Source organism: Hibiscus syriacus, unplaced genomic scaffold (assembly GCF_006381635.1).
Source record: "Hibiscus syriacus cultivar Baekdansim isolate YM2019G1 unplaced genomic scaffold, ASM638163v2 tig00112259_pilon, whole genome shotgun sequence".
In the NCBI taxonomy this organism is placed as follows: Eukaryota; Viridiplantae; Streptophyta; class Magnoliopsida; order Malvales; family Malvaceae; genus Hibiscus; species Hibiscus syriacus.
The window spans coordinates 291,870-319,248 of NW_024063287.1; the positions used below are offsets into that span (position 1 = coordinate 291,870).

The 27,379-nt window shown below is 34.0% G+C and overlaps 1 protein-coding gene and 2 pseudogenes across 1 annotated transcript; 2 read left to right on the forward strand and 1 right to left on the reverse strand.

The window, feature by feature from the left end:
* Positions 1-10,110: 10,110 nt before the first annotated feature.
* LOC120176864 lies at positions 10,111-12,234 on the forward strand (annotated as a pseudogene).
* Positions 12,235-13,173: 939 nt separating this feature from the next.
* LOC120176844 (protein NDL1-like) lies at positions 13,174-16,473 on the reverse strand. The gene is made up of 11 exons (XM_039183161.1): positions 16,236-16,473; positions 15,536-15,635; positions 15,112-15,209; positions 14,918-15,006; positions 14,579-14,639; positions 14,394-14,480; positions 14,231-14,308; positions 14,081-14,137; positions 13,902-13,957; positions 13,678-13,813; positions 13,174-13,607 (listed from the first exon to the last, which is right to left on the reverse strand). Exons 1-11 carry the CDS (start codon positions 16,293-16,295, stop codon positions 13,395-13,397), a joined length of 1,035 nt encoding a protein of 344 aa, XP_039039092.1. The 5' UTR covers positions 16,296-16,473; the 3' UTR covers positions 13,174-13,394.
* Positions 16,474-24,495: 8,022 nt separating this feature from the next.
* On the forward strand, positions 24,496-26,729 carry LOC120176849 (annotated as a pseudogene).
* The last annotated feature ends 650 nt before the right edge of the window (positions 26,730-27,379 follow it).

Below are 27,379 nucleotides of genomic sequence, written 5' to 3' on the forward strand. Positions count from 1 at the left end.
AATTCTTTTGGTAATTAGTGACATATATGTTTTGTAATAACACATGTTGATGTAATGATTGTATATATGTAGAGGTTCGTAAGACGGTGCTAAAAGCTTTTGATGATCAGAAGATGACCGGATAATAATAATTTAAGTGGTCTAAGTATGGTTTGGCTATTCAAGTATTTCTAGCTTTTATGGTGAGATGCTTGTTATTTAGGCATTTGAGTAATTCGTTAACTGAGTCGTAAAAAGATCATATCAACACGTAAGTGGCGGAGCGTCACGGAAGTCATCGTCGTTTCGGGTCTCCCGGCTTTGACGAGTACGAGAAGGCTAGGGATTTCGGATGACGCGAAGCGTATATTGAGCTTTAGAGCCATCGACGGCAAGCATATATGGTTGTACATCTGCCTCTGTTGAGAAGAAGATGGAATCTAAAGTCTTGGAGAAGTTTAGATTCTTTTCGTCAAATTATGGTTTTGGTATCTCTATTTTTTTAAATTCATGACTTACTTTAATACACTTTCTAACTAAGTCAACATATTTTTGTCTCTATTAAAAAATTAGCATTCTTCGATAGTCAAGACAAACCATCTCCTCTTAAGCTCTTAGACAGAATAATAATCGAATATTTTGTATATTATAATTTCATGGACCATGGACTTTATTTTAATAGACTGAAATAAATTTTCTTTTGCATTATAAATACATCCTAGGATGTAACTTATTATCAGTCTAATCATCGGTAATTATTGAATCGATATTTTTTCTACATTAATAATCTAAAGATTTTCCTTGCTGGTAGTATACTCCTCTCATATGAAGAACGTTATGTTTTAAATTTTCGAGTCCGTTGTTGTTAGATATTAGAAGTAGGATGTCTTGAGTGATATTAGATATTTATCTCATGTAAAATTTAACGGTAGGTGACCAAAATTAAACTAAAACGTAACATTAAGTATGTTATTGAAAAAATAATAGTTGAATGACTTAAATGAAATAAAAGTGATAGTTTGGGGTATTAAACTTGTAGTTTACCCTTGTTTTTAACCATATCTTAAGAACCGAGCATGGCATGTTGACAACGACAATTCATAAGGGAAAGAAAGGGTTGAATTATCACGTCATGATCCCCACAAAACACACACCAAATTGTTGCTAAAGCAGCTTCAAACACTACCAAGTACTGACAAAAATCCAAGTATCAGATTCACAAGATCAACTGATATGGCTTCAAATGTTCATCATTACAAAAGATTCGGTTTGCCTCCATATTCCATACACAATCATAAGAAATAAGTAGTTGTTGAGGGTAATAAGAGGATGACAATGGTTAGAAAGGGTTCACTTCTTTTAATTGTGAAAAATCACAATCAATAATATAGTGGTCGTTGGCTATATCGAGATTATCTGTTTTGTGAAGAAAGGTCGAAGTTAAGATCTCATATGTCAATCTTTTCTCTTAATTTTAATTGAAAGATTTTATAATAATCTAATGTTAGTTTTAGATGTAGAATCATGATAATAATTTATATGTTGAATTGTCTGGTTCATTTAGAGCAGAATATGTCGATTTCAGATTAAATTATCGTAGTAGCAGGAGTTTTGGGGGGCCAACAATGGCAATAACAAGCTTGGTAATTGCTTGAATAAATGCGTCAAAGATTTTTGCCCATCAAATATTCTCTCGTCACCTTTTGCCATAGCTTGCATCATCATCATCATCATTTATGTTCAAAGTACACTGCAAACAATACAGTGTTTTCTTGCTGTAACCCTTCAAAAATTGTTGTTTTTTTGTTACTTTGCTTACACTTTCTCTGTTAATGCACTCTCCTTTCGCATCAAACATTCCATTAGAGAAGCTAAAGCAAATGACTTTCGTCTGAAAAAATGGTGCACCTGAAATGCAGAAGTTTTTTCAACAGAGAATCCAGATATTTAAATTGTGATGATTGCTGAGAAAAAACAGATAAACAAGAGAAAGAGAGGGGGGCATCTCTCTAACGCCTGCAACAGAAATGAGTAGCACTGCACACCAAAGAGTAATGCTCTATCTTCTTGTATTTTACTTATCTTTTCTCATTCTTAATGAAATGGGCCATCATCTCCTTCTATGGTTCTTCTTCTTCTTCTGCACCATCTGCTTTTTATTTTCATTTTTCTGGGGCTTTCTCTATGATTTCTGCTGTTTTTACATATCTCAGTTTCTTGGTGTTTGAGTTCATTAAAAAGAAAACCAAAAAAAACTCCGCTTTTATGGTCATGCAAACAGATTAAATCCCGCCTGTTTGTGTTTTACTTTTCTTTCATCATTTCTTTTATTCTTTCATGTTAAAGAAGAAAACATAATCTTTTTTTCCCCTGCAGTTCTTTTCAGGCATTTTTGACAATGCTCTTTTTTATGGAGAAACAGAAACCCAATGATTTCATGTGAACTTTGCATTACAATGGACCTGGTCATCTTCTTCTTCTTCCAGCTTATACATCTTTGTTTCAGACACACAAAGCATTGCAGAAAATGAATCTTGAAGCCTCTAAATAATCTACTTTCTAGTACATGAACTGTTTATATATGAAGATTTAAGGTTTTTATATATGTTCTCATGTTTTTCCGTTTTGTTCAACTTTAGATTTTCTTCAAACTATTGCTTCAGTGTTCATTGCCATAGTTGCATGGATTTTAGTGATTTATGGCACTGTGAGTCCCATTTTACTCTTACTGACATGCTTCTGCCATAGGTGCAATAGTCTTATCTTTGTGTGAGAGTGGGGCACGAAATGACCTCAATAATTTTGATAGGTTAAATCATTTCACATGATGCTCCTGTGAAATCTGTGTACCATTATTCTTGGGAAATAAAATGAGTAAATTTTACTATAACTAAATTAGTGAGAATGTCAAATAAAAGTGGAAAAAATACTCCGAAATTGTAACGGTTCAGCTATTTTGATAGGTTAAATCATTTCACATGATGCTCCTGTGAAATCTGTGTACCATTATTCTTGGGAAATAAAATGAGTAAATTTTACTATAACTAAATTAGTGAGAATGTCAAATAAAAGTGGAAAAATAATACTCGAAATTGATAACGGAGTTCAGCTAATTTTACCTACGTCTCCGGACTGCTGCAGATCTTTTACTAAAAAAAGAAATTTTATAGGTGTTTACAAAACACTCACAACTCATAAGAAAACTCTTTAGTATTGGGATAAAGAAATGATTTGGGATAATTTTGAAGCTAAATGAATTAGGGTATAGTTGAAGTTTAAGGACTAATCTTATAAATATCATAAAGTATTCAAGGACTAAAATGTAATTTACCCATTTTATTTTCAATAAAAAATTGGGTACCGAATTCGGTGCCCTTTTTTTGAATCAATACTCCCTTAATTGATTTTCCTTAGTCCCCAATTTTGACTTTTCCAACAATATCTCACTTGAAGACTGATTTTAATATGTATTCACATTTCGATCAATGTAGCATCATTTCTGGTCTTGTTACTCTAGCATGCCAACTGAAGCTGAACATAACTTCAATTTGTTCGTAGTCACAGTCTTTGTTAACATGTCTGACGTATTTTGAACTCCACTAATCTTTTCAAGTTTCAAAATCTCATCTTCTAGAAGAGACCGGTTAAAATGATATCGCAATTGTATGTGCTTCGTCCTGGAATGAAAAGACGGATTCTTCGCTAGATGGATAGCACTTTGACTGTCGCAATACAAGACATTGTTTTCTTGTTTCTTGCCTAACTCTTCGAAGAAACTTTGGAGTCAAACCATCTCCTTGCTGGCTTCCGTAACAACGACATATTCTGCTTCAGTTGTTGAGAGAGCAACTATCTTTTGTAGTTGAGAAACTCAACTCACTGCGGTACCTCCTAGAGTATAGACATACCCTGTAGTGTATCTCCACCTTTGAAACAAAGTGTTTTTATTTGTAGTACCCCGCAGATATCTGAGGATCCATTTGACTGCTTCCAGTGTACCTTGCCCGGATTATTCATGTACATGCTAACAACTCCCACTGCATGAGCAATATCTGGTCTAGTACAAACCATGGCATACATCAGACTTCGAATTGTTGAGGCATACGACACCTTCACCATGTGTGCACATTCTTCCTCCTTCTTTGGTGATTGTTCTTTGAAGAGTCTAAATGAACACCTAAAGGTGTACTTACTGGTTTAGCATCTTACATGTTGAACCTGGAGAGTATTTTGTTGATGTACTCAACATGTGATAACATCAAAGTCCCCGACTTTGTGTCTGTCTTAATCCTCATCCCAAGAATCTGATTTGCAGCGCCCAGATCTCTCATTGCAAACTGCTTCGACAATTTTTGCTTCAAGTTTATAATCTCTTGCATGTCTGAGCCAACAATGAACATGTCATCAACGTACAACAATAAAATAATGAAGCTGTTGTCGAACTTATTGATGTAGCAACAATGATCTACTTGGCATCTGGTAAAACCACTGCTACCCATGAAACTATCGAACTTCTTGTACCACTGTCTAGGAGATTGTTTTAACCATACAAGTTCTTCAACCTGCATATCAAGTTTTTCTTATCTGCCTTTATGAAGCCTTCTGGCTACCTCATATAGATTTCTTCCTCCAAATCACCATGAAGGAAAGCTGTCTTTATATCTAACTGCTCAAGATGTAGATTTTTTGCAGCTACAATTTTCAACATCAGTCTGATTGTATACAATTTTACGAGTGGAGAGAAAATTTCATTGTTGTCAATACATTCTTTTTGCTGAAAACCTTTGACAACAAATCTTGCTTTATAGAGTTTGCTCCCATCGTGCTCTTCTTTGATCCTATCAATCCACTTGTTATGGAGCGCTTTCTTGCCTAGTGGTAATTCAGTTAATTCCCACGTCTGATTTGATATAAGTGAGTCCATCTCATCTTTCATGGAAGACTCCCACTTGACTGAATCCTCCACTTGTATTGTTTCATCATAGCACTCTGATTCACCAGCTTCGGTATTTGAGCTACTTGATTCTACGGTTGACATGTCTTTGTACATCACATTCTCATTGAAAATGAAATCTCTGCTTCTGATGATCTTTCGATTTTCATAGTCCCAAAATCGATAACCGAACTCATCACCACCATAACCAACAAAGACAAATTTGTTGGACTTGACATCAAGTTTACTTCTTTCAGCAGAATTTATGTGTACATAAGAAATATAACCAAACACTCTTAAGTGTGAGAGGTTTATTTCTTTCTTGCTCCAAACTTCCTCTAGTATTCCACCATCCAAGGAACTGAGGGCCCACGGTTGATCAGGTAAGCTGCAGTGTTAATAGCTTCAACTCATAGCAATTTGGGCAAGCCGGCATGTATCCTCATGATTCTGGCACGTTCATTTAGAGTTTTGTTCATGCGCTCTGCTACGTCATTCTGCTGCGGTGTCATAGGAACTGTTGTCTCCATCTTGATCCCATTATTTGGCAGAAATCTTTGAATCTACTGTTTCTGTACTCTCCTCTATTGTCAAACCTCAACCGCTTGACTTTCAAACCAGTCTCATTTTCCACCATGGCCTTCCATTTTCTGAAGGTATCAAAGACTTCTGATTTCTTCTTCAAAAAATAAACTCACACATTCCTTGTAGAATCATCGATGAAGGTGACATAATATAGTGAGCCTGTAAGAGATGGAACTGGAGATGGTCTCCATACATCAATATGAACCAACTCTAACTTTTCAGCCTTGGGTGTCTTGTCAATCTTTGCAAAACTGACTTTTTTTTGTTTGACAAAAATGCAATCCTCATATAGTCCGACATCTATATTCTTTAGATCCGACAGCTTCCCTTTTGACAAAAGTGTCTTCATCCCTTTCTCGCTCATATGGCCAAGCCTTTGGTGTCATAGGTTTGATTTTCCATCAGCATATTCTACTGCAATGATATTTTATAAATTTGAGGTTACATAGAGAGTATCAGTATTCTTACCACAAGCAATGACGAGTGCTCCTTTGGTAATCTTCCATTCACAGCCTGAAAATGTTGTACTATATCATTCTCCATCAAGCTGTCCTACAGAAATCAAATTTCTTTTGAGGCTAGGAATACGTCTCACTCCTTTCAGCGTCCAGGTGATCTGGTTTGGCAACTTTAATCGGATGTCTCTTTTTCCGACGATCTTCAAGGTTTCATCATCAGCTAGATGAACCTTCCCAAAATCACCACTGACATAGTTCTCCATGATTTATTGGTATGGGGTGGAGTGGAAAGATGCCCCTGAATCCAAGATCCATGATTCAATCGGACTATTGACGCTTAGAATCATGTCATCACCTATCTCCTCTGTCATGTTGGCGGATTCCTGTGCGCCAGTATCTTTCTTTGGTGCTCGACAATCTCTTTTAAAGTGACCCTTATTGACACAATTATAACAGTTAAAATATTTCTTTCCCGTTTTTGATTTTCCCTTTCTAGATTTCGATCTGCCACGAAACTTAACTGGGTTGTGATTGTGTTGAGTTCATTTAGGTGTTGAGCCACTGATGCCCATTCCGCCATCCGCAAATTGAATAATCACCTTATAAAGTGAACTTTGTTTGAGGTCGATGGCTTATTATACATACTGGAGAGAGCCGCCATAAGACTTGCTGTGATATTTTCCTTTGCTATGTTGAAAGCAACATTGCAAGATAACGTCAGTCGGATAACTCCGAGGTCTTGTCTGTCGAGAAGAAACCAGTCTTCATTGTTCATGCCCTCTGGTTGCTTTCCTGAGAAATGTTGATATAGATTTTTCTGGTACAGAAAATCTTCAATCTGCATCTTCCAAAAGCCAAAGTCCTCACCATCGAACTTCTCAATTTTCACATTCCCTTCGTTTGCAGCCATCGCTCTCACTCGAATTTGGCTTCGTTTGGATCGTTTCTGATAATTTTTGGGAACCACCGTGTATTGGAACACCTCCGTCGACAAACTCGTGTCGCCGACCAAATTTCACTATTCACAAAATTCACTATTCAAGTGAATAGTAATCTCGCAGAAAAAATCGAAAAAATACCATGTAACACCCTAACCCATACCCAACCTGGATACGAGTCCGAGATGTCACATTTGACATTTTCAAAACCTTTACCCTTGTAAAATAACTGAACATTTGAATTTATATTAAGAAAATACAATCAAATATTATTCAATTGTGTTTGGTATAAAATTTTGAGATAAAAACGTGTTTATGAACGGTGAAATACGATATGAACAGTACTACAGTAACCTGCTACAGTGCTACAGTGATTTTCGTAATTGTACATAACACTCGTAAAAATTTAACCGTTCATTTCTTTGCATTTATACTTATATAAATATGTTTAAAATATTACAAAACTCGATCAGAGCATAAATACCTAATTTACCTACTTTATTTACATGCCAACCTATTTATCACATAATAATACATAATGTGTAATTTACTTCTGATCTGATCTTTGGGCAGAGATATATTGTTACTTTGAACTTAGCTTTGATCCTTCTGCTTCTCAGTACCTACGTGTAAATCACTTACACGTTAAGTCATAGACTTAATGAAGCAAAAACATAATAATAATGCATTTCTCATAAATATAAACATTCAATCTATGAATTCAACCGTGTCGCATATAATTCAGTATACATGATAAACATAAGATAATACAAGTACTTTTAATACATTTTTATCGTATAAATATATATATCGAACATTTCTCTACATACCATGGAACACATATACTACTTCACAACAAAACATACATAGTAGCAAATCAATTTATTTATTTACTCTCTGTAAAGACCATGTATTAGCCCATGTATACTTTTGAGAACTTAAGGTATGTGAGTACATTGAGGTTGTGCACCACTATGCTGTCACAACAGCTCGTATAAATGTCCCGAAGGACCAGTCCATAGATTCCGAAGAACCTAGGTAATCAGTCCATATGTCCCGAAGAACATAGGTAAACAGTCCATATGTCCCGAAGAACATAGGTAAACCCTCGACCCTTGGCATACCAACTATACCCCTAGCTCTCATATCACATAACATGGGCATATCATTTATAGTTCACATTCTTATTCATATCTTTCTCTTATAAACAGTTTCTTTTCTTTTCAGTCACGTATCACATGTACTTGTATGTATGTGTAAAATATATCTAATATGTTGCATTTTCACGTAAGTATGTAAATCTTGTAACATATAAACATACATCCATTATATGTACTAATGTACACATAGTAATCACATAACATTATATAAGTTACTTCTTACCATAGTAACTCTATCATTGACTCATCGCAAGCCAATGTTTGATCAATCACATAAGTACAATTTAAATTGCACTCATCTTAGCCTTGCTTTGATTCGATTATAATCCTTTGATTATTCCGGAACTTGTTTAGGCTCAATATACATAAATATATCATTTCAAAAACAACTATCAGAAGCCTAAACTTAAACTTGATGTTAATAACTTAAACCGGTTTAATGAATCAAATTCTATATTTTCATTTAGGGGGAATCGATACCCCCAAGGGGAATCGATACCCCCTGAACATACTGTAATTTTTCGTTCAAGAGAGGGAATCGATTCCCATTCATAGGGTATCGGTTCCCTCTACCCAGAAATTGTATTTTAAGCTCGAGAATCATCAATTTTTCCTTCAATTCTTTTATTTTAATCCCCTACCATGTCCTTAAACCCAACTACCATTTCTCAAACTAACTTATATCCATGAAAATCATCTATAACTTCAAAATTCTATCTTTCATATGAAATTCAAGAATCATACTCAATTTTCCATATGTTCTAAATACAATTCTAACACTTCTATCTTCTTATTCTCATAGATGACAAGTCAAATTCAACTTAAAATTCAACTTATCAATTCTATTCCATGATTTCATATAAAAACTCGTTTTCTTAAATCTCTTATAAATTCTTCATCTTTTGATTTTAAGATAACTTAAGCTTTCCTTAAGCTTAATTATCCTCTAAGGATCAAAACTGATGCTTAAAATCAATAAACAATCAAGAAATTAGAGAACTCACCTTTGCTTTGAGTTTTCACGTGGAGAAGAGAAGAAGATGAAGAAGAGAATTGCTTTGAAGCTTATCTCTTCAGTCCTTATCCACATGGGTATTATAATACCCATTAATTATTATTTAATTATTTTTCCTTGTTCAATTACTTATTTGTCCTTTGACTCCTTTAATATTTACTAATAACTTTCAGGAATTATCTCTACATAAATCATTAAACTATTCAACTATTCTACTTTAATCACCATATTCTGAAATTTTTACAATTTAGTCATTAACCCGTAGTTTGGGATGTTACATACCACCCAAAGCTCTGATGCCAGTTGTTGAGAAATAACACTAGTAAATTTCCCTATAACCATATTAGCGAGAATACGAAATAAGAGCGGAAAAATAATACCCGAAATTGATAACGGAGTTCAACCAATTTTGCCTACGTCTTCGGACTGTTGCAGATCTTTTACCAAAGAGAGAAAATTTACAGGTGTTTACAAAACACTCACAACTCATAATAAAACTCTCTAGTATTGGGAGAAATAAATGATTTTGGATGATTTTGAAGCTAAATGGGTTAGGGTATTTATAGTTGAAGCTTAAGGACTAATTTTATAAATACCCTAAAGTATGTAGGGACTAAAATGCAATTCCATTTTTATTTTCAATAAAAAAAATTGGGCACCGAATTCGGTGCCCGTTTTTGAATCGATGCTCCCTTAAATGATTTTCCTTAACCCCAATTTTAACTTTTCCAACATATTCTTTTTTTTATATGCATTGACTTGGTGATTTCATTTCATTACCATTTTACCAGTTCTTCAAGTTCACGGTGGATCAGTGGAATGATCTTAGTTGAAGTCAAGGTAGTTGTTTAGTGAACTTACAGATGAAATGAAGGCTAAGATTTAAGAACCCTACATGTTGTTGGAGCTCCATATGCCTAAGGATCTTTGTGCCCAAAAGTGTAATGGAGAATGATATGTTCGTTCGAAATTCCGTTGTTGTCGATGGGAATCCACCGGGGACGATTGCTAATGATTCGATAGTCGAGTCCAACTTATTTAACCAGATCAACCAAAGCCAGACACTAGCTGGATTCCTGGTGCTTCCCTCGGTGCAAGGGGGTTTAGTGGCAATCTATGTGATGATCTCCATACTAATCATGTCAGGTTATTCGACCCTACGGTTGGAAGAAAGGTTGCGAGTGTCGCTTCGGGTTCGGAACATGACATCGAGTTTCACGATCAATTCATGGGGAGGACTCCCATTTCTTCAACTCAACCTGCAAGGTGTGGCCTTCAAGAAAACTTAAACGAGTTAGCGAACGTCTCGCCTTCGATCTACCCCCATGATTTCAGGACCTACTCTTTGATTGAATGTTCTGATGGCATGAATTCTGCAATGGTGACCTCAGTGAATTGTGTGTTTAATGAAGTTTTTGGTAATATGACCAGTAAGTGGGAGTATGAGAAGTTTCCTGGTTCTCTTGAACTTACCGGGAAAACCTCGTTGAAGACGGCGTTTCAACCGTATTGGTCGATAAGATATCCGGATCCAAACGGGTGGATACCATCGAATGGTGAAAATATGAGCCCGGATTATCCCCGTGGTTCCATGAAAAGCAGTAACGAGCTATCTTTAAGCCTTGCAACATCGCTTCCTGGAGTTATCAGCAGGAACAATATACCTGACCGGTCCTCCGAAATAAACTGTTGCTTGAATACAACAAGGTTAGGCTCGGAACAAACTTCTTGCAATGCCAAGGAGCTTTCTCTGAGTTTCGGTTCCTATGGACCAGTTCAAGTATCGCATTTGATATCGGGATCGAGATATCTTCATGCAGTTCAAGAAATACTAGCACAAATTGCAAGCTATTCTCTTGAAAATCTAGAGCAGATGAGTGTAGGAGCCAGAGCAACAACAGTGATGACAGTGATGGATTCGAATGATCTCCCTGAGGTTAATGGTTACTCCGAAGTTCAGTTAGAGGCAGTCGAGGCAAAAGAATCCCAACTGCTGACTTTGCTCCAAGTGGTATGTTGATCTAATTTATGCTGGTAGAATTATGAATGATCAGTTTTGGTCTGCATCAATTGCTACTTTGAAACATGAACTGCATAATTTTCTTCATTATCCAATACATAAGATAAATGATTCATCTCTCGAATTTCTTGCATTGTGGTGTACTTGAACGTCTTTTCTATCCTTCTTTTATTGAGACCAGGTTGATGACAAATACAATCAATGCTTGGATGAAATCCATACGGTCATATCTGAATTCCATGCTGTAACCGAGTTGGACCCTTGGGTGCACGTTAGTTTCAATCTACATACGATCTCTTTCTTATACAAGAACCTTAGGGAGAGGATCAGCAACCAAATCCTAGCCATGGGAGCGAATTTCAACAGTGGATGCACGAGAAGCAGGGAGAAATCTTTTCAGAATTCATTCAACCAGGAGCAATGGGCCCTTAAGCAGCTAAAGAAGGATCAACTATGGAGACCACAGAGAGGTTGCCGGAGAAGTCCGTCTCGGTTTTACGATCATGGATGTTTCAGAACTTTCTTCATCCGTAAGCCTTCTTACCGGAGTATTGCTTGCAGAACACGGTTATACATGTTTTGACATATACTATCATATTTGCAGGTACCCTAAGGATGCAGAAAAACATTTACTTGCAATAAAAAGCGGCTTAACAAGGAGCCAGCTGGTTGGAGCATTTAGATTGCTGTTTTAGTCTATTACATTATAAGACTCGATTGTTTTTATTGTATGCATTCGGATCGATGAATGTCCAGGTCTCTAATTGGTTCATAAACGCTCGTGTTCGTCTATTGAAGCCGATGATAGAGGAAATGTACTCGGATATGAACAGGATGAAAGCACGACAAAACGAGGAAGGAACCAACAGCAACTCCAGGACGCAGATCAGCATCAACCACCAAAGATTCAACATCAATTAAAAGCACACGAAAGAAAGAAAGTATAGATCGGGTCAATGGATTCCGGATTCGAGCAGCTTTTCTGTACGAAAGAAACACATACACCTAAGGTTACAACTGTACGTAATGCTCCATTATAGCTGGGACCTTTTAGCTTTAAGGGTATGGTTCTAATTCAAACAGGGAACACTTTTGTTGAAAATATTATGAAATTCATAGTAAACTTTCTTGGAATGAATTGGTATGTTGAATACGCTTAACAGTTAACACCCTGTGATGGGTAAATGGTACACTTTTGTGTGTTTGCATGTATGGGAGGATTCATGGATCACCAATGTACTTTCTGTTCCACAAATTACCAATATTGATAACATATATAATACATAGCTTTATTTAATCTGAAGTATCAAATTTTGATTATTCAATTAATGAATTAGATTATATATGTTGCATCTCTTTCGGAGTTTTATATACTCTGAAATGCTACAGTACCTTGATTAGATCTGTCATTCATCACCGATTAAATTTTTATATTACATTTAGATCTACTCAGTTTACTGACTTGTAGATAATCACTCTCATCCTAGAAACTCGAGGAAAGTACAAAAATCTCATACAAAATTAGAGGATCTCCCTTCTCTCTTGAGATCTAAACTCTCTCTAATATTTATTTTTGTTTTCATCTTATCATTTCTCTCATTCTCTCGTAAAATCACCAATCACAACTCATAATATCCCGTTCAAACCAATAGAGATAAATCATCTGCTGCATTTTCCCAGGGTCAGATCATGAAAAGGACTAAACATTTTCCCCCCGTTTTTTTTTTACCCTGTTCAATCATAAAAAAGTAAAATACTATATGGATTCACCACATTATAAAAGAGAAAATTTTGATGGGAATCAAATCATTTTCCTGGAAAGTTGGTGGTAAAGACAGAGAATACTATTTCAGTGACACTGTGGCAGCAACCGGTCCAATGGTTTTTCTTTGCTTTTCTTATCAATTCCCTGGAAAGTGACATAAACCCATTTTCAATGGCTGACTCCACAGCCAGATGATCAGCAGTGCACCACCATGATTAGCCTCTTAGACCCCACCATGTTTAGTTGAAACAGGTAGTGTGTGTGGTTCATTCAATGATTGAGATCATCAACAGTAAGCAAAACAGAGAGGTCGCCATATATAGAAAATGGAGAGCACATTGTTATTATCAGTAAAAACTGAGTGTTACTCTGCTAAATAATTATTCTCAGGAATTTACAAAATGGTTACAAATAAAAGAATTGACAATATCTCCTTTTCCGTCTGTACTTCGTCTCTATTTACACACCTTACGTATACACACACATATATGTATTACAAAAAGGTGATGTTGCAGTTTCTCTCTCATCTTATCTCTCCAGCTTACAAAGAAATCCGGGTTTTAATCGGTTTCAGCTTCAAGCCCATGCTTTCCGGCGAAAGGAGCTCCGGAGAGATGCAAGATGGACTCAAAGGGCTTCTTGGGCTAATGCTTAGAGTCGGCCTGTATAAGCCGTATCCCATTAGAAAGTATTCTATTGGTATCAACATGGCATGGGGTTGCTCCTCTGTCACCATTGACCCGCATGCCTGAACCTGTAGGTTCCACACCATTTCAAGATTGTTATTTCATTGAAAAAGTTGGTTGTATGATGTTATAACATACCTCCACTAGGGCACTGTATCTTCTATCTAATTTCGATGTCATGTGAAGAGCCTCGGAATGGAACGGAGAGTTCTCCCCGACAAATATTAGCGAACGACAATGGAGTTTTCTCAATCCTTCGCTAAGGTCAGGTCTCCTGAAAGACGGTCAATAAGACATCGGTGTTGGATCAAAGCAGTAACAGCATGCTCGCATTGGAAAGCAACCGCATGAGATGGGCTTACCCGTTCATTGCTTCAAGGAATCGGCAAACATTTATACTCTGCCTTTCATCGAGCAACTGCAGGGGTGGAAAAAACACTATTTGTGTCAGAAAATTGCCGTGAGACGGACCATCATATTTCGTACAAGTAGTCAACTGAATAGCATATAAAAGTCGAATACAACAAGCTGAAGAACTAACTCTTCTGCATGCCTGAACTATATCGGATTCCGGTACTACAACACTACCACGAACTTCCTGCAATTGTCATTTGCAACCTCATCACTCAATTAGTCCAGTTCTAGACACAAAATAAAAGGAAACGGGACAAGTTTTTGAAGCAGAAAATACCTTACTGAAGTATCGTTTAAGCAATAACTCCTTCACCATGCCACACATGCCGTAGAAATAAAGCAAATTTGACATCACCTGAAATAATACAAAAATCTATCTAAGCACGTAATCATTTAACCCCTAAGACCTAAGCAAAACTAAAATGGTCTAGAACAGGAACCTTATTCAACAACCATTCTGTCCATGAAGGCAGTCTGCAGAGGGGTGAAACGAGTATTAACCCAAGGACACGTTGTCGGTATTTCATCTATTGAGGAAAAAAGAAAGCATAAATAATTATTTTCAACTTCAAGAGAGATTTGAAATGAAAAAAATTAGCATACTATGCCAAGATAGTTGAATTACCGCAAATAAGGTAAGAATATATGCCCCAGATGTAACTCCCATACACATTACGGCACCAAGCCTGCGGTTAAACCATTAAAAAAGGAAGAGTTAAAAGATAAGGAACATCAACTTCCTTGCCTTCCTTTCCAATATAGATTATTAGTGGTGATAATATATTAAAGATGACGACAGCTTAAGAAATTATGTAAAGGGTGGTAGGTGCCTCAATTTGCATCATTTTCAGACAACTACAGCACACCAATTACCAGCCACCGTGACAACATAATGTGTCATAAAATGTCTAGAGCAAAAGAGATACACTTGGAAAGATAAAGCAATGATGAAACTATATTTTACCCGAAAAAATTGAGAACCTCAAGAATCTGATCCGCCAAGTCATCAACAGAAGGAATAAAGTCATCGGAACCGATCGGGGCAGCTCCCAACTGCAATATTTCTTGAAGGAAGTTCCGATAAGAAAGGTGTGAATTATAGGACTTAACCGAAAAAGGAAGATTAGAAAAGCTAATTAAAACATTCATAGAACTGACCTCATGCCCAGGAGGACTTATATGATATATGCAAAAGTTGTGCAGGAGTAAGGAACTAGCTTCTGGGCAAAAGAACAAGCCTTGGAAACAGGATATATCTGCACAAAGTCACATAATTAAAAGATTTGAAATACGAAACCTATCACCGTATGAAATGATCTGGTCAGTACAAAAATGTTACAAATAAGATCATGAATTTCCAACATATTTCGGATTGAAAGCATTACAGCCTCAATGTCCCATGCACTATGATGAAAACACAAATGTATCTATATTTAAGGAGAAAATTCAGCATGCAAAGATAAAAGCCAAATTGTTAACAAAAACCAAGATCCATTTTTACAGACTCTGAAGCAAATATTTTGTCACGAGGAAGGAAGCATAACGAAAATCGAAGAAACAATAAATTTTCTGAATTACTTACGATTCAGAGCTAAATCGGGGTAGGTAACAAGAGCCGGCTTATCTTGGTCTCCAAACACAACAACAGAAACCGTACCGAGGCGAGTTTTCACAAGGTACTCCTGCAGAAAGATTTTAAAAATGCGTTGTTATTCATTTATCAAACCGGAAAAAACGCCTCGATTTGAACAAATAACTACAGCAGAAAATTACAATATATGATCTATTATTATTAGCTAAGGAAAATCCAACTCACTTAAGTGTTATTTGCTACAAAATTAGAAATGTTTCAAAAGCATATCCCGAGTTAAGTATATTCTAACTAGATAAAGCTAGCATGTGCAGCAGAAATCCTTTAATCAGAATACAATTTTGATCATCTAAGCATGTTATTCATCGCCCAAACTCAGGAAATTTTGATCTTCTTGCACATGAAGCAAATAACTGGGGGTAAAACCCATTATAGTTTCAAAATATCATTGAATTTAATCCATCTGGGTACTTCTAAAATGAGGAAAAAAAGAAGAATCAAAGGATAAAACCTAAAAATATAAGCTACATAGCTTAAAACAGGGAATTAAACAAGAAATTGAAGAATAATCCAGCTTAGCTAAAGAAAATATAGATAGCTGCTGCATTAAGCTTTGTTTCCTTTACGTTCTCTTCAATTCCCGCATTTTCTCAGTAACCAAACAGGAAGGTAAAACATCAATGCAAATTACCTTGCCGCCTAGAGAGATTATTTCCATATCAATGGAAACCGAATCGCTAGAATCTGCCATTTTCCCCTCTCACAACCAAAACGAAGACGCATTTTTAGAATTGGGTTCCATTCCTTATATACCAAATTTCCCTCCGTCTTTTCTCTTCAGATTAATATATTTTTAATCTTTATCTTCGAAAATACAAGTTTAACTCGTGGTAAACTCTGGCCGAGTCACCGACGCTCCAGGACTCAGAGTCAGAGGAAAAACTCGTAACTCACAAGGGTAACTCGTAACCCGGGTCTCGAGTCTATTTAACCCCAGTTTAGAGGCCGACAGTTCCCTACATTTTACGATATTGACCTCATCGCTTTCCCAATTTACTTGTTTACCTTTTAAGCAGCGTATTTTATTCTTGGTCAATTTCTTTTACTAGTTCCTGTACTATGTAAAACTGGTGGATTTAATCTCTATTCTCTAATTTAGTCCGTTTTAGTCCATCTACTTTTCAAAATTGAACACTCAGTTTTGACCTAAGCAGTAGCCGTTAAATCTACTAAGTCATATTTTAGTTCTTGTAATATATCTAAGTTATAGACCGTGGTGGATGCACATATATTCTAGGTAGGTTCGTATTTATCTTAAAATTTGATTTTTTTTGATTAATTATTTATTTTATTTATAATGTCCATCCTAAAATTTTATTTATGTCCACTCATTCAAACATTGAAATTTTATATGTACAGTCGAATCAAAATCAAAGAAAAATTGCATGTCTATAATAACACTAAATCAAAATTCTTATATCACGATAACTTGGTGTATAATTTTGATATTTATTCCTTTTATCATTTTTTTTCTAGGTTATTGTCAACCGTTGGATCCAACAGTTGAAACATCGTTGACTAAAATGGGGCCCAAATCAACCACATCAGAAATTCATCTCATGCAAAAAATGCGACATCGTTTTCCGCTCAAGTTGGTATCTGTCATTACCACTCAACCAATGGCCGACAGTAACCCCCGCTACGAGTCCGTCTCCGTACCGCTTTCATGTCGTTTTACTCAATTTTATAAAACCTTTATTTCTACATCACGTTATTATAAAAGAAATAAAATTAAAATATATGTTATTATTAAGCCAGATTTTGATTTTAATTTTCTAAATATAAAATAAATATTGGTAAGTTTTATGGCTCGAGTTCTGTTATTTAATTTTAAAATCTTATAATTTGATATGTTTTAACAAAATAATTGAATTCAAAGAAAAAAATGATATGAGGTTGAAGCTCATCGTTAATCTTGAATGGGAATGCGGGAGAGGAGCTCTTACAGTACGGATTTGGTTGTACATTCAATATATATGTAACTAAATCTTTTATAGGGATAATATCATGTTATACAATACAAAACTCTTAAAATTTTTTTATAGATTTATGATCATTTAAATAGTAAAAATAGATAAATGATATTAACAATAATAAATAAAAATATATTAATTAGAAAAAAAACAATGAGTCGGTCTCATTCATTTATTTTTATACATTCAATGATCTTAAATCTGTGTAAAATTAAAAAGTTTTATATCGTATAAGTAGATTCTAACTCTTGTAATTATTAGTTTTTAACTAAATGTAAGAACTTATATTAAATAAGAGTATTTGTAATACTAAATTTTTTTCCTCATCAAGTAATTAACTCTATAAATAAATAATATATTAATGTTATTGTAAAATGAAATCTTAGAATTCGTATTAAGCCCTTTAATCGTATATCTTCATAGTTTTGACATTATAATAATTTTTTTCTTTTATCTATAGTTTTTCTTCTTAAAATTTCTTATGTAAATCTTAATATATATTTTTTATTTTCGACCATATCTGTTTTACTTATCGTTACTTTTTCTTTTGGTGCATAATACTATATAATCTATGGTTTTTTTTTTGAATAAATTCTCAAACCTTTAGAGGTTTACATTTTACCTCACAAAATTAACCAACATTTTTTATTTCTTATTTTATAGATTTGTTTAATGATTGGGTTGTTTATTTGGTTTATATGAGCCAATTTATAATGGAGATTTTATGAATTTGCATCGATTAAATCAAATGTAGATTAATAATTAATATAATTTTTATGATTGGGTTGTTTATTTGGTTTATATGAGCCAATTTATAATGGAGATTTTATGAATTTGCATCGATTAAATCAAATGTAGATTAATAATTAATAATAATTTTTATTTAAATTTAATTATAAAGTAATGTTCGATTAGAGCTAATAATTTGTTTACAAAAATTAGAAAGAAACAGTCATATCATCAAACCGTTAATAATTTAATAATATAGTGATAAAAAATTAATAGTAAAATGGATGCTCAGTTTAATTTAATATGGGGTAAATGTTTATCTTGAAATTTAAATTTTATTTCAGTTAGTTGATTTTATTTATGTCTATCCCAAATAAAAAATTATGTTATTAATATATGTGTATTTACTCTAAAAAATATTTATGAATCAATTATTGATGATAGATTGAAACTTTTCAAAATTTGATCAAATCAATACATATATTAAAATTTAATAATTAATGAAATAATTTTTTTATTTTATAATTATAATGATATATATATATATATATATATATATTGATTAGATTGAGTGATTACAAAAATAATATTTGTTTAAAAAAATTTATCTATTGACAATATATATACACTTTAAATTAGTATTTAAACTTTTAAAAATTTTAATTATATTTCTAGGGAGAATAACCTTCTATTCTGATATCAATTGATAGATTTGAATATATATATATATATATTTGTGTGTGTGTGTGAAATTAATCCAAAAAAAATATATGTGTGAACCAGTAAGGTCAAGGTGAGTTGATGTGAAGCACAATTAATGCAAGAATTGATTGTAGTCAAGTACACGTGAATTTTGTCGAGTCTACGCTATCCAAGAATCTGTTACAATTACACTACACGCACCCCAAATATGTCTTTTTGTACATTTCACGACCAAAGCCTGGCTCTTGTAAACATCACCATCACCGCCGAACGGTGACACACGGTCGTGGTCCAACTGAGTCGACTCACACCATGAGACCACGAGATGAGCCGAGTTTTCAGATCTTCCGTGTACACTTGATGGTTAGTACGTAGTCATAAATAATCATCTAATAAAAAATTATTTGTTGTGTTTAACAAAATTATATTTTTCATTTTTTTAACAAGTTATATACTAATAATATTTTGTTGAAGATTGTAATTTGAATTTCTTTTAGTTCAACCTGAAAAGTTTATGATATAATATGTTTGATGAAGAAATTGATTAAAAAAACAAAAAATAAGATATACGATAGATACGAAAACTCTTGAATTGATACTATAATATTGTTTTAGGGCTTTGAGTGCTGTATAACTATAAATATATACTTAGGGTGCGTTTGGTTTACGGAATAAAATTATCACTGAAATGTAAGATTACCAGTGGGAAGGTAAGATTACTAGAATAGGATTACTGGAATGTTGTATTTTGTGTTTGGTTGGCTTAGTATGAATGTAAGATTACCGTGTTTGGTTAAAGGAATAAAAGATTATTGGAATGTATATTTGACCAAATTGTCCTTATTATATATTTGTATAATATTACAAGTTGAAAATATTTATATATTTTCTTAAAAAAATTAAATTTATAATATTTATGTATTTTTTACAAAATTAAAAATAAAAAAATTTAATGAAAGGGTAAAATTTTATTTTAACCCTTGAACTTCATATAAAATTTTAATTATAGATTTTTTTTTGTAAATCTAAAATAATTTAAGGATAAATTTGTAATTTAACATTCGTAGAATTTTTATTATTCAATAACAGAATAATGATATTTTTGAAAAAAAAAAAAATTTAAGGGCATTTTAGTCCAAAACACCGATAATCCAACTATACCTAAGGAAATTGAGGTAATGACATTCCCGGTAATATACCCTAAAAAATTCATTATTAATAATCTTACATTACCGAGAATAGGATTACAGGACTAACCAAACGGGGAATATGGATTCCATTTTTATGGGAATCCCACATTCCCCCATCCAAACACCCCTTAAAATTTTTAAGTTTCAATAAGTGCACTATTGTGACACATTTAAGTTTTTGTTAACGTCTCTTACAATCTTTTGTGTATTTGATCATTGATGTAATAAATTTGTTCTTTTATGTCTGTGATTTTTCTCTCGAAATAATTTATCACTAAAACTCGTTTTCTTTTATTTTCTTATTCTTATTTCACAATTGATTACTAATCATTGTTTGTTATTATTCGTAACATACTTTATTAATAGTTGATATTAACATAAGTAGATTTAGGTTTAGGATTAATGTTGGAGGTTAATTTTGAAGGTTCAGATCCAAAGATTAAATTTGTATAAATTTACGATTTCGAGTTTTAATTTTTATTTATTTTGATAAAAATATTAGAATTACACATGATGTTAAATAAAAGAATAATATGTGTTTAAATTTGTTCGAATTTATGTGCTTTAAATTATATGACAACAATCATACTAATTGAGTTAAAATTTAATTAATATTGATTAGAGTTAAAAATAATTAGAGTTAATTTAGTAATTACAAATATATTATTTTGATTTTATCTTAATTCTATTGATATTAATATTATTTATTCAAAATTATATGAATTTAAATATATTATATTTTAATTTATGAGTGGATGATATCCGGATAGTTTGAAATTTTACACAGGATAAGATCATAAATGGGGAAAAGGACAAGCTATGGAATCCATTAAAAAGAAAACATATATTATATCATATATGTATACATGTTCGCCACTTTGCCTTTATGTTTATGAAGTGTAAAGCGAAAGGAAGCTTCTTTCTACCTTTTGTTTTCTCTTCTTCGAGACGGCCTTAAATTAGGTTTTTAAAAAGATAAATCAACATTTAGTCCTTAAATCTAATAACTTATTTTTTTGGTCCCTAATTTTCTTTTGTCCATTTTTTTCTTCAAAATAATCATCGACATTATATATTTCATTTGTTCATATTTTGGGCAAGGACGAGACAACTTATGAAGACCAAGATTGATACTAGAATTTAAAAAGAAAAGCAAAGCTGAAGAGATGATGTTGATAATGTAGATATGTAATTGTATTAATTTTTTCTCATTTAGACGTTGCATTTAGATTTTTAGTTCTTTTGATGAGTTAAATTCTGGTACTATTTCACATCAATACCTAAATTCAGGAGTCGTGTCATCATGAGAATTAAAAATCTAAATTTAAGGATCAAATTGAAAGAATATTAAATTTCAAGACTAATATGTAAAAGAAATCAAGGACCAACCCTTTGAAAAAGCTATGTAATTTGTTGTTAATTTTGAGGATAATCAATTAATAATAATTAATACAATGTGGGCTGACATGATTAGTTGATCACTTGATTGAGTATTTGGACCAAAGCAAAGTTTAACAATAAAAAAAAAAGTGTAAGAATTTACACTTACGTGGCACCTTCCATTGACGTGAATTAAAATAAGAAAAAAGTTTGGTGAATAAAATTTTTTATGCACTTTTTTTTTTCTTTGGGAAGGGGTGATGTGTGGTTATCTAATGGTTAGGAGAGAGCCACGTGTGAATTCGGTGTTATGTGGTGTTCTTTTTTAAGTTTAGGTACTAAGTAGACTAAAAAATTGGGTAAATTATTGAATTGAACATTTATCTTTTCTATTTATATACTTTCATTACTAACTTCAAAAATATTATATTTTAATCACTTATATTATTATTTTATCAAAATTTTGGTCACTTACACAATCAATTGTTACATTTTGGTCATTTAACCGTTACCTATGGTTAGTTTGATTACGTAACATATTATTTAAAAGGAACTAATTTTTAATTTGAGCAGTAAATTATATAGAATACTAATTTAATTCTAAACTTTAAATGAAATATCATTATAAACTCTAAATTTTAGATAAAATATTAATATTTTATTCATCGACATCAGTTGTTGCCATCATCGTTGCCATCACTAATAAGCATTCTTTTTAGATAATCCGACACTTGCACGTTGGTGAACGATGATAGCTCCTTGAAAAATGCACCATCGATCTTCAATTTCTTGCCTTTCTGTACTAAATGCTTCGAGCCTCCCATCTTCATTTCACTTCCTTGCCATTCGATATGATTATCCAAACGATTTTCCTTTGGCCTCTGGAACACGTTTGTAAGCAAAGAGAAAAGAAGTGCTGACAACAATGTAAAGAGGAAAAAGATTCTGGCAATGGTAATTGTACGAGAGAAAGAAGAACCACATGACAACCAATTACGAATTGAAAAATATTTTTGAGGGTACGTACACATATATTAACAACACAAGTTTTAAACTTAGGGAGTACAAATAAAATTTTACAGATAATTAATAGAAAAAAATTTGTATTTCACGATGAACACATTCAATAATGTGGATTTGCTATCGATCATAACAAGGCCATTGCATATTCTATTACATACGGTCCTGAGAGCGAATGTTTGGGTTTGCAACCTCAAGGAAACGAGCACTTTCTTTTCGTTCTTCTCTCCATTAGACATTCCAGCGTCTTCTACTATTTTTGTTAACCTGTCATACATTTTTCTCGTTTTCAAGTGTTTTTAGTAGCACATAACTCGCTTCTGCGTGACTTAGGGATAAACAAAAGTGTAAAGCCTACGAAAAACAGAAGGTAAAATTCCACCCACCATCATTCTCCCGTTTGTATGAACTATAGCTATAATTGCACCAATTCGAAATACGACAATCGCAAAGGCCATTGTCCACGTCCTACCAATAATATCGGATATGGATGACGAGAATGATGAGTGATGGCCGACGATGGGAGACTTTGATTGAATTAAGAGATCAAATTGATATTCTATTAAAAATTTAGGGGGTCAAAATGATATTTTATCTAAATTTTATAGTCAAATTAATATTCTATCTAAAGTTTAAGGGTTAAATTAAAGATTAATCTCTTTTTACTAACATATCACATTAATCTAACAATAGTTAACGATTCAGTGACCAAAATGTAATAATCGATAACGTAAGTAATTAGAATTTAATAAATCAATAACGTAATAGATTGAAATATAACTTTTTTAAATTCGGTGAAAAAATGTACAAATACAAAAGAAAATGATAAATGTGGCAGTTTACCCAAAAATTTGCACTGGAACGAACAAGGGGGAGAACCCACCAAAACCAACAACAAGCAATCCCCCTTTCTCCATCTCTTGAAAAACGTAAACATAATGTCCAAAACAAAGTTAGAATTGTAAAAGGAGCTTTGTAGAATCGAAAACCCAGATTTTGCATTGGTTGAAATGGTGGATCCCTAGAATTAAAGGACAAAAACAAATGACGGAGCAACTTTACCAATAAACGCAAACACAAGGATGGCTAAAAGCAAGGTTAAGGGTGAAAGTGAAAACCCTGCTATTACTGCACTTAAGACTTAAGAGGCAGCTATCAAGAAGATGTCCGCTACTTGGTTTTGAGTTTGATCCACCGCCTAATGGCGCATTTGGATTTCATAGTAGCAAGCCCGTCAGTGAGCCGGTTGATGTTGGAGATCCCCAACAGCTCCACCCATTCATCTCATATCTCTGGAAATCTGGAATGCAACCTTTAAGATTGTGCATGGGACGGAACAAGAAATCTCGTCAGCAATTAAAATACAAGTATTTTTTCTTTCTTCCAACTCATTCCCGGCCAGAACTCTTCATCGGATATCCACAAAGGTTTGTGCCGAAAAAGATGGTGTCATTGATTGCGAACGAAATAGGAAGAGCTCTAAACTTCTTGTTTAAAGGATGAGACCAGATTCTTTCTCTAACCATCCCGACCCCAAAGGTGGAGAAATTGATGATGAATGAGAAAATCAGAAAAGCCTTGTTTGCATGACGATGATAATCATACACACAAGTCCCTTCAGGAAAAAAATGATATACTTGTAATCTAATAACACGTAGTATCCCACAACCATTAATAACGTTGGTGACCAATTCATTAGTTTTGAAACTTAAGTGGAGAAAATGAAAATTACCATAACATTAGTGACTATTTATGTAGTTTACCATTTTATAAAATCGGATCACATACCGGCTCGACCCGAATTATAAACTGATATACTTGTAATCTAACACGTGCTATCCAACAAACCTTGACAACAATGCCATTTTAAAACACCAGGAAACATAAAACAATAAACCTGAGAGAGATCGTCACTTAAAATTTAGAACTTCCAAATCTCTTGGCCTCTCCAAAGCCAAAATCTAGAAATCGCCGCCGTGACATGGCTTCAATCACCCGAACCACCGCCAACCGCCTCCCCACCTCCTTTCCGTACAACGTGCACTCTCTATTCACACCACTGCCCCGTCTCTCTCCTCCCCCGCCACCCCATCCACATACGCCCGCCCTTCTCCGCCGACAACCTCCGGACATGGACTCTCCAAGCCGGCCGAATACGTGATCTCCAAGGTCAATGTCCTCTTAAACTGGGCCCGTCGTGGGTCCATCTGGCCCATGACCTTCGGCCTCGCTTGTTGCGCCGTGGAAATGATGCACGCCGGTGCCTCTCGCTATGACTTCGATCGCTTCGGTGTAATTTTCAGGCCTAGCCCTCGCTAATCCGATTGCGTGATCGTTGCCGGAACTCTCACTAACAAAATGGCCCCTGCTCTCCGCAAGTATTGTTTAATTCCATTTCTTAGGGGTTCTTTGAGATATTCGATCTAATAATACTTTTGTTTGATCTCTATGTTAGATTTGGGTGTTTTCGAGACTGAATTGTTGCAGTCCCAACTTTCTATAGCTCGTTGATTTTTTAGGTTAATTAAGTGAAGGCATAATTGCAAAATTTAATTCGTGGATCCACTGTGATTTGTGCCTAGGATGAATTTATAACTTAATTTGTGACTGAATTTATTTGATGATTTCGAAATCTTGCTTTGATTTATTCTGAGAGCAATTTTCAAACAATGAATATAATTATTTCTCTGAAATTGATGGAGCTTTTGGTGGGAATATTTGAGAAGTTGAGAATGAACCGAAAGCAACCTGGGGCTGTGTCTTCTTAAACATTATGCATTAGATTTTGGGGGAATTTTTGAAGAGTTAAGAACATTGAGAACTATGATTGCCATCATTTTCTATCTGTAATCTTTTTATGCCCTTAGCTTGGTTGACCAAACACCTCTTAAAGCCGAAGCTCAAGTTTCCATGGATAAAATTCTGTGACTGAACGGAACTTGGTGTGTTACGAAGAAGATTGTAATTATTATGAACATATTAAAATACGTCAATGTTTGTTCTGTTTAACTTACATGGCATGTTTGGCTTGTAATTTAGTCTCGTAAGGTGAAGTTAGACTGGGATGTTCAAGAGTTTTGTTGTTCTATTGTGATTTGACATTTTGATTTGTTCTCGGAGTTGAGTTAAAAAAATACAACTATAAGTCTATAATGCTCTTACCCTGGCTTGTATGTGTATTTCACTCTCTGTATCGAATTTTGTGATTATTAGCAGCTTTTGCCATATTTTGTTGCTTGGTAATGTATGATAGAGATTCTTCATTTTGAAGTTTGTTGCTTGTGAATGACTTGGCAAAGAACCAACACCGCATCTGTCTCTACTTCTTCTTCCTGCTTTCCTTCATATTTCCTGTTTGTTTTCCCAGTTTTCCGTGAATACAAATTTGATTAGGCTTTTTGGTAATTTGAGGACGGTGTTGTAAGTCTATAATGCTCTTACCCTTGCTTGTATCTCATTCCCTGCTTCGAATTTTGTGATTCTTAGTAGCATTTGCCATATTTTGTTGCTTGGTGATGTATAATAGAGATTTTTCATTTTGAAGTTTGTTGCTTGTGAATGACTTGGCAAAGACCAACACCGTGTCTATCTCTACTTCTTCCTGCTTTCCTTCGTATTTCCTGTTTGTTTTTCCAGTCTTCGCAATAGAAATGTGATCAGGCTTTGGTTGTTTGACGATGTTGTAATCTTTGCAGGGTTTACGACCAAATGCCCGAGCCGAGGTGGGTGATTTCAATGGGAAGTTGTGCAAATGGTGGTGGCTACTACCACTATTCGTACTCAGTTGTTAGAGGTTGTGATAGAATCGTCCCCGCCGACATCTATGTTCCTGGTTGCCCACCCACTGCAGAGGCGTTACTGTATGGAGTTCTTCAATTGCAGAAAAAGATCAACAGGCGCAAGGATTTCCTCCATTGGTGGTCCAAGTAAGGAGATATCGGGAGTTGACTCCGGGCTACTTACGAATAAATAAATCAATTCTCAGGTGAAATGCCATGCAGAAGATGGGTATTATTTGGAATTTCAGGTTTCCTTGAACTGCTGCTACTCGTGCTTTTGTTAGAGGATGTTTATGTTCTGTTCTGAATTAAAATGGGTATGAAATATGAATAATTACATTGTTTTCTTGTGATTTGATGGATTTTAGCCCAGCTGAATAGCTATGAGCCGATTCTGGGTTTTCATTTTTAGGGAAAAATAGAAGCCCATGAAGTTCAAGTGGGCCTTCATCCGGTTTTCTAAAACTCGATTTAAATTAATATTATAAAAATCAGATCGAATTCGATCTATTATATATATATATATATAAGTATGACAATACCTGCCAATAAATTAGAGATTATGCCACTTGTTTCCTACCATTATAGTCATAAATGACCATTTAGAACTATACCTAACCAATCTTCTTTTATCAATAATTTGGATATTAGTATCTTTCAAACTCATAATTTTCCGTTAAAAAATAAAAATCGTCTGAACTAAATGTTAACCTGTTGACTGGAATATGATAAAATTTGATCCCATAACCGTTTAAGCTGTATAGTTATTTAAGGTTATGGGATCATAGAGGAACGGAGCGAGGATTGAACTATGAGGGGGCAAGTTGTTTAACATTAAAACAAATAAGGTTTAAAAAGTAATTAAACAATAAAAATTAAGAGACTAATGATTTAATTTCACTAATTTTAAAATTTAAAGGTCTTAAAAAGTAATTAAACCAAAAAAATTTGGGGTCAGAGTTTAATTTCATTAATTTTAAAACTAACATGTCTTACAAATAA

Coding starts and splice junctions, on each gene's coding strand:
- LOC120176844 (XM_039183161.1), bottom strand. CDS start 16,295: ATGGCAGATTCTAGCGATTCGGTTTCCATTGATATGGAAATAATCTCT. Junction 15,636..16,235: donor TAATCTCTCTAGGCGGCAAG/GTAATTTGCATT, acceptor ATCTTTCTGCAG/GAGTACCTTGTGAAAACTCG. Junction 13,958..14,080: donor TAGTTCAGGCATGCAGAAGA/GTTAGTTCTTCA, acceptor CCACCCCTGCAG/TTGCTCGATGAAAGGCAGAG.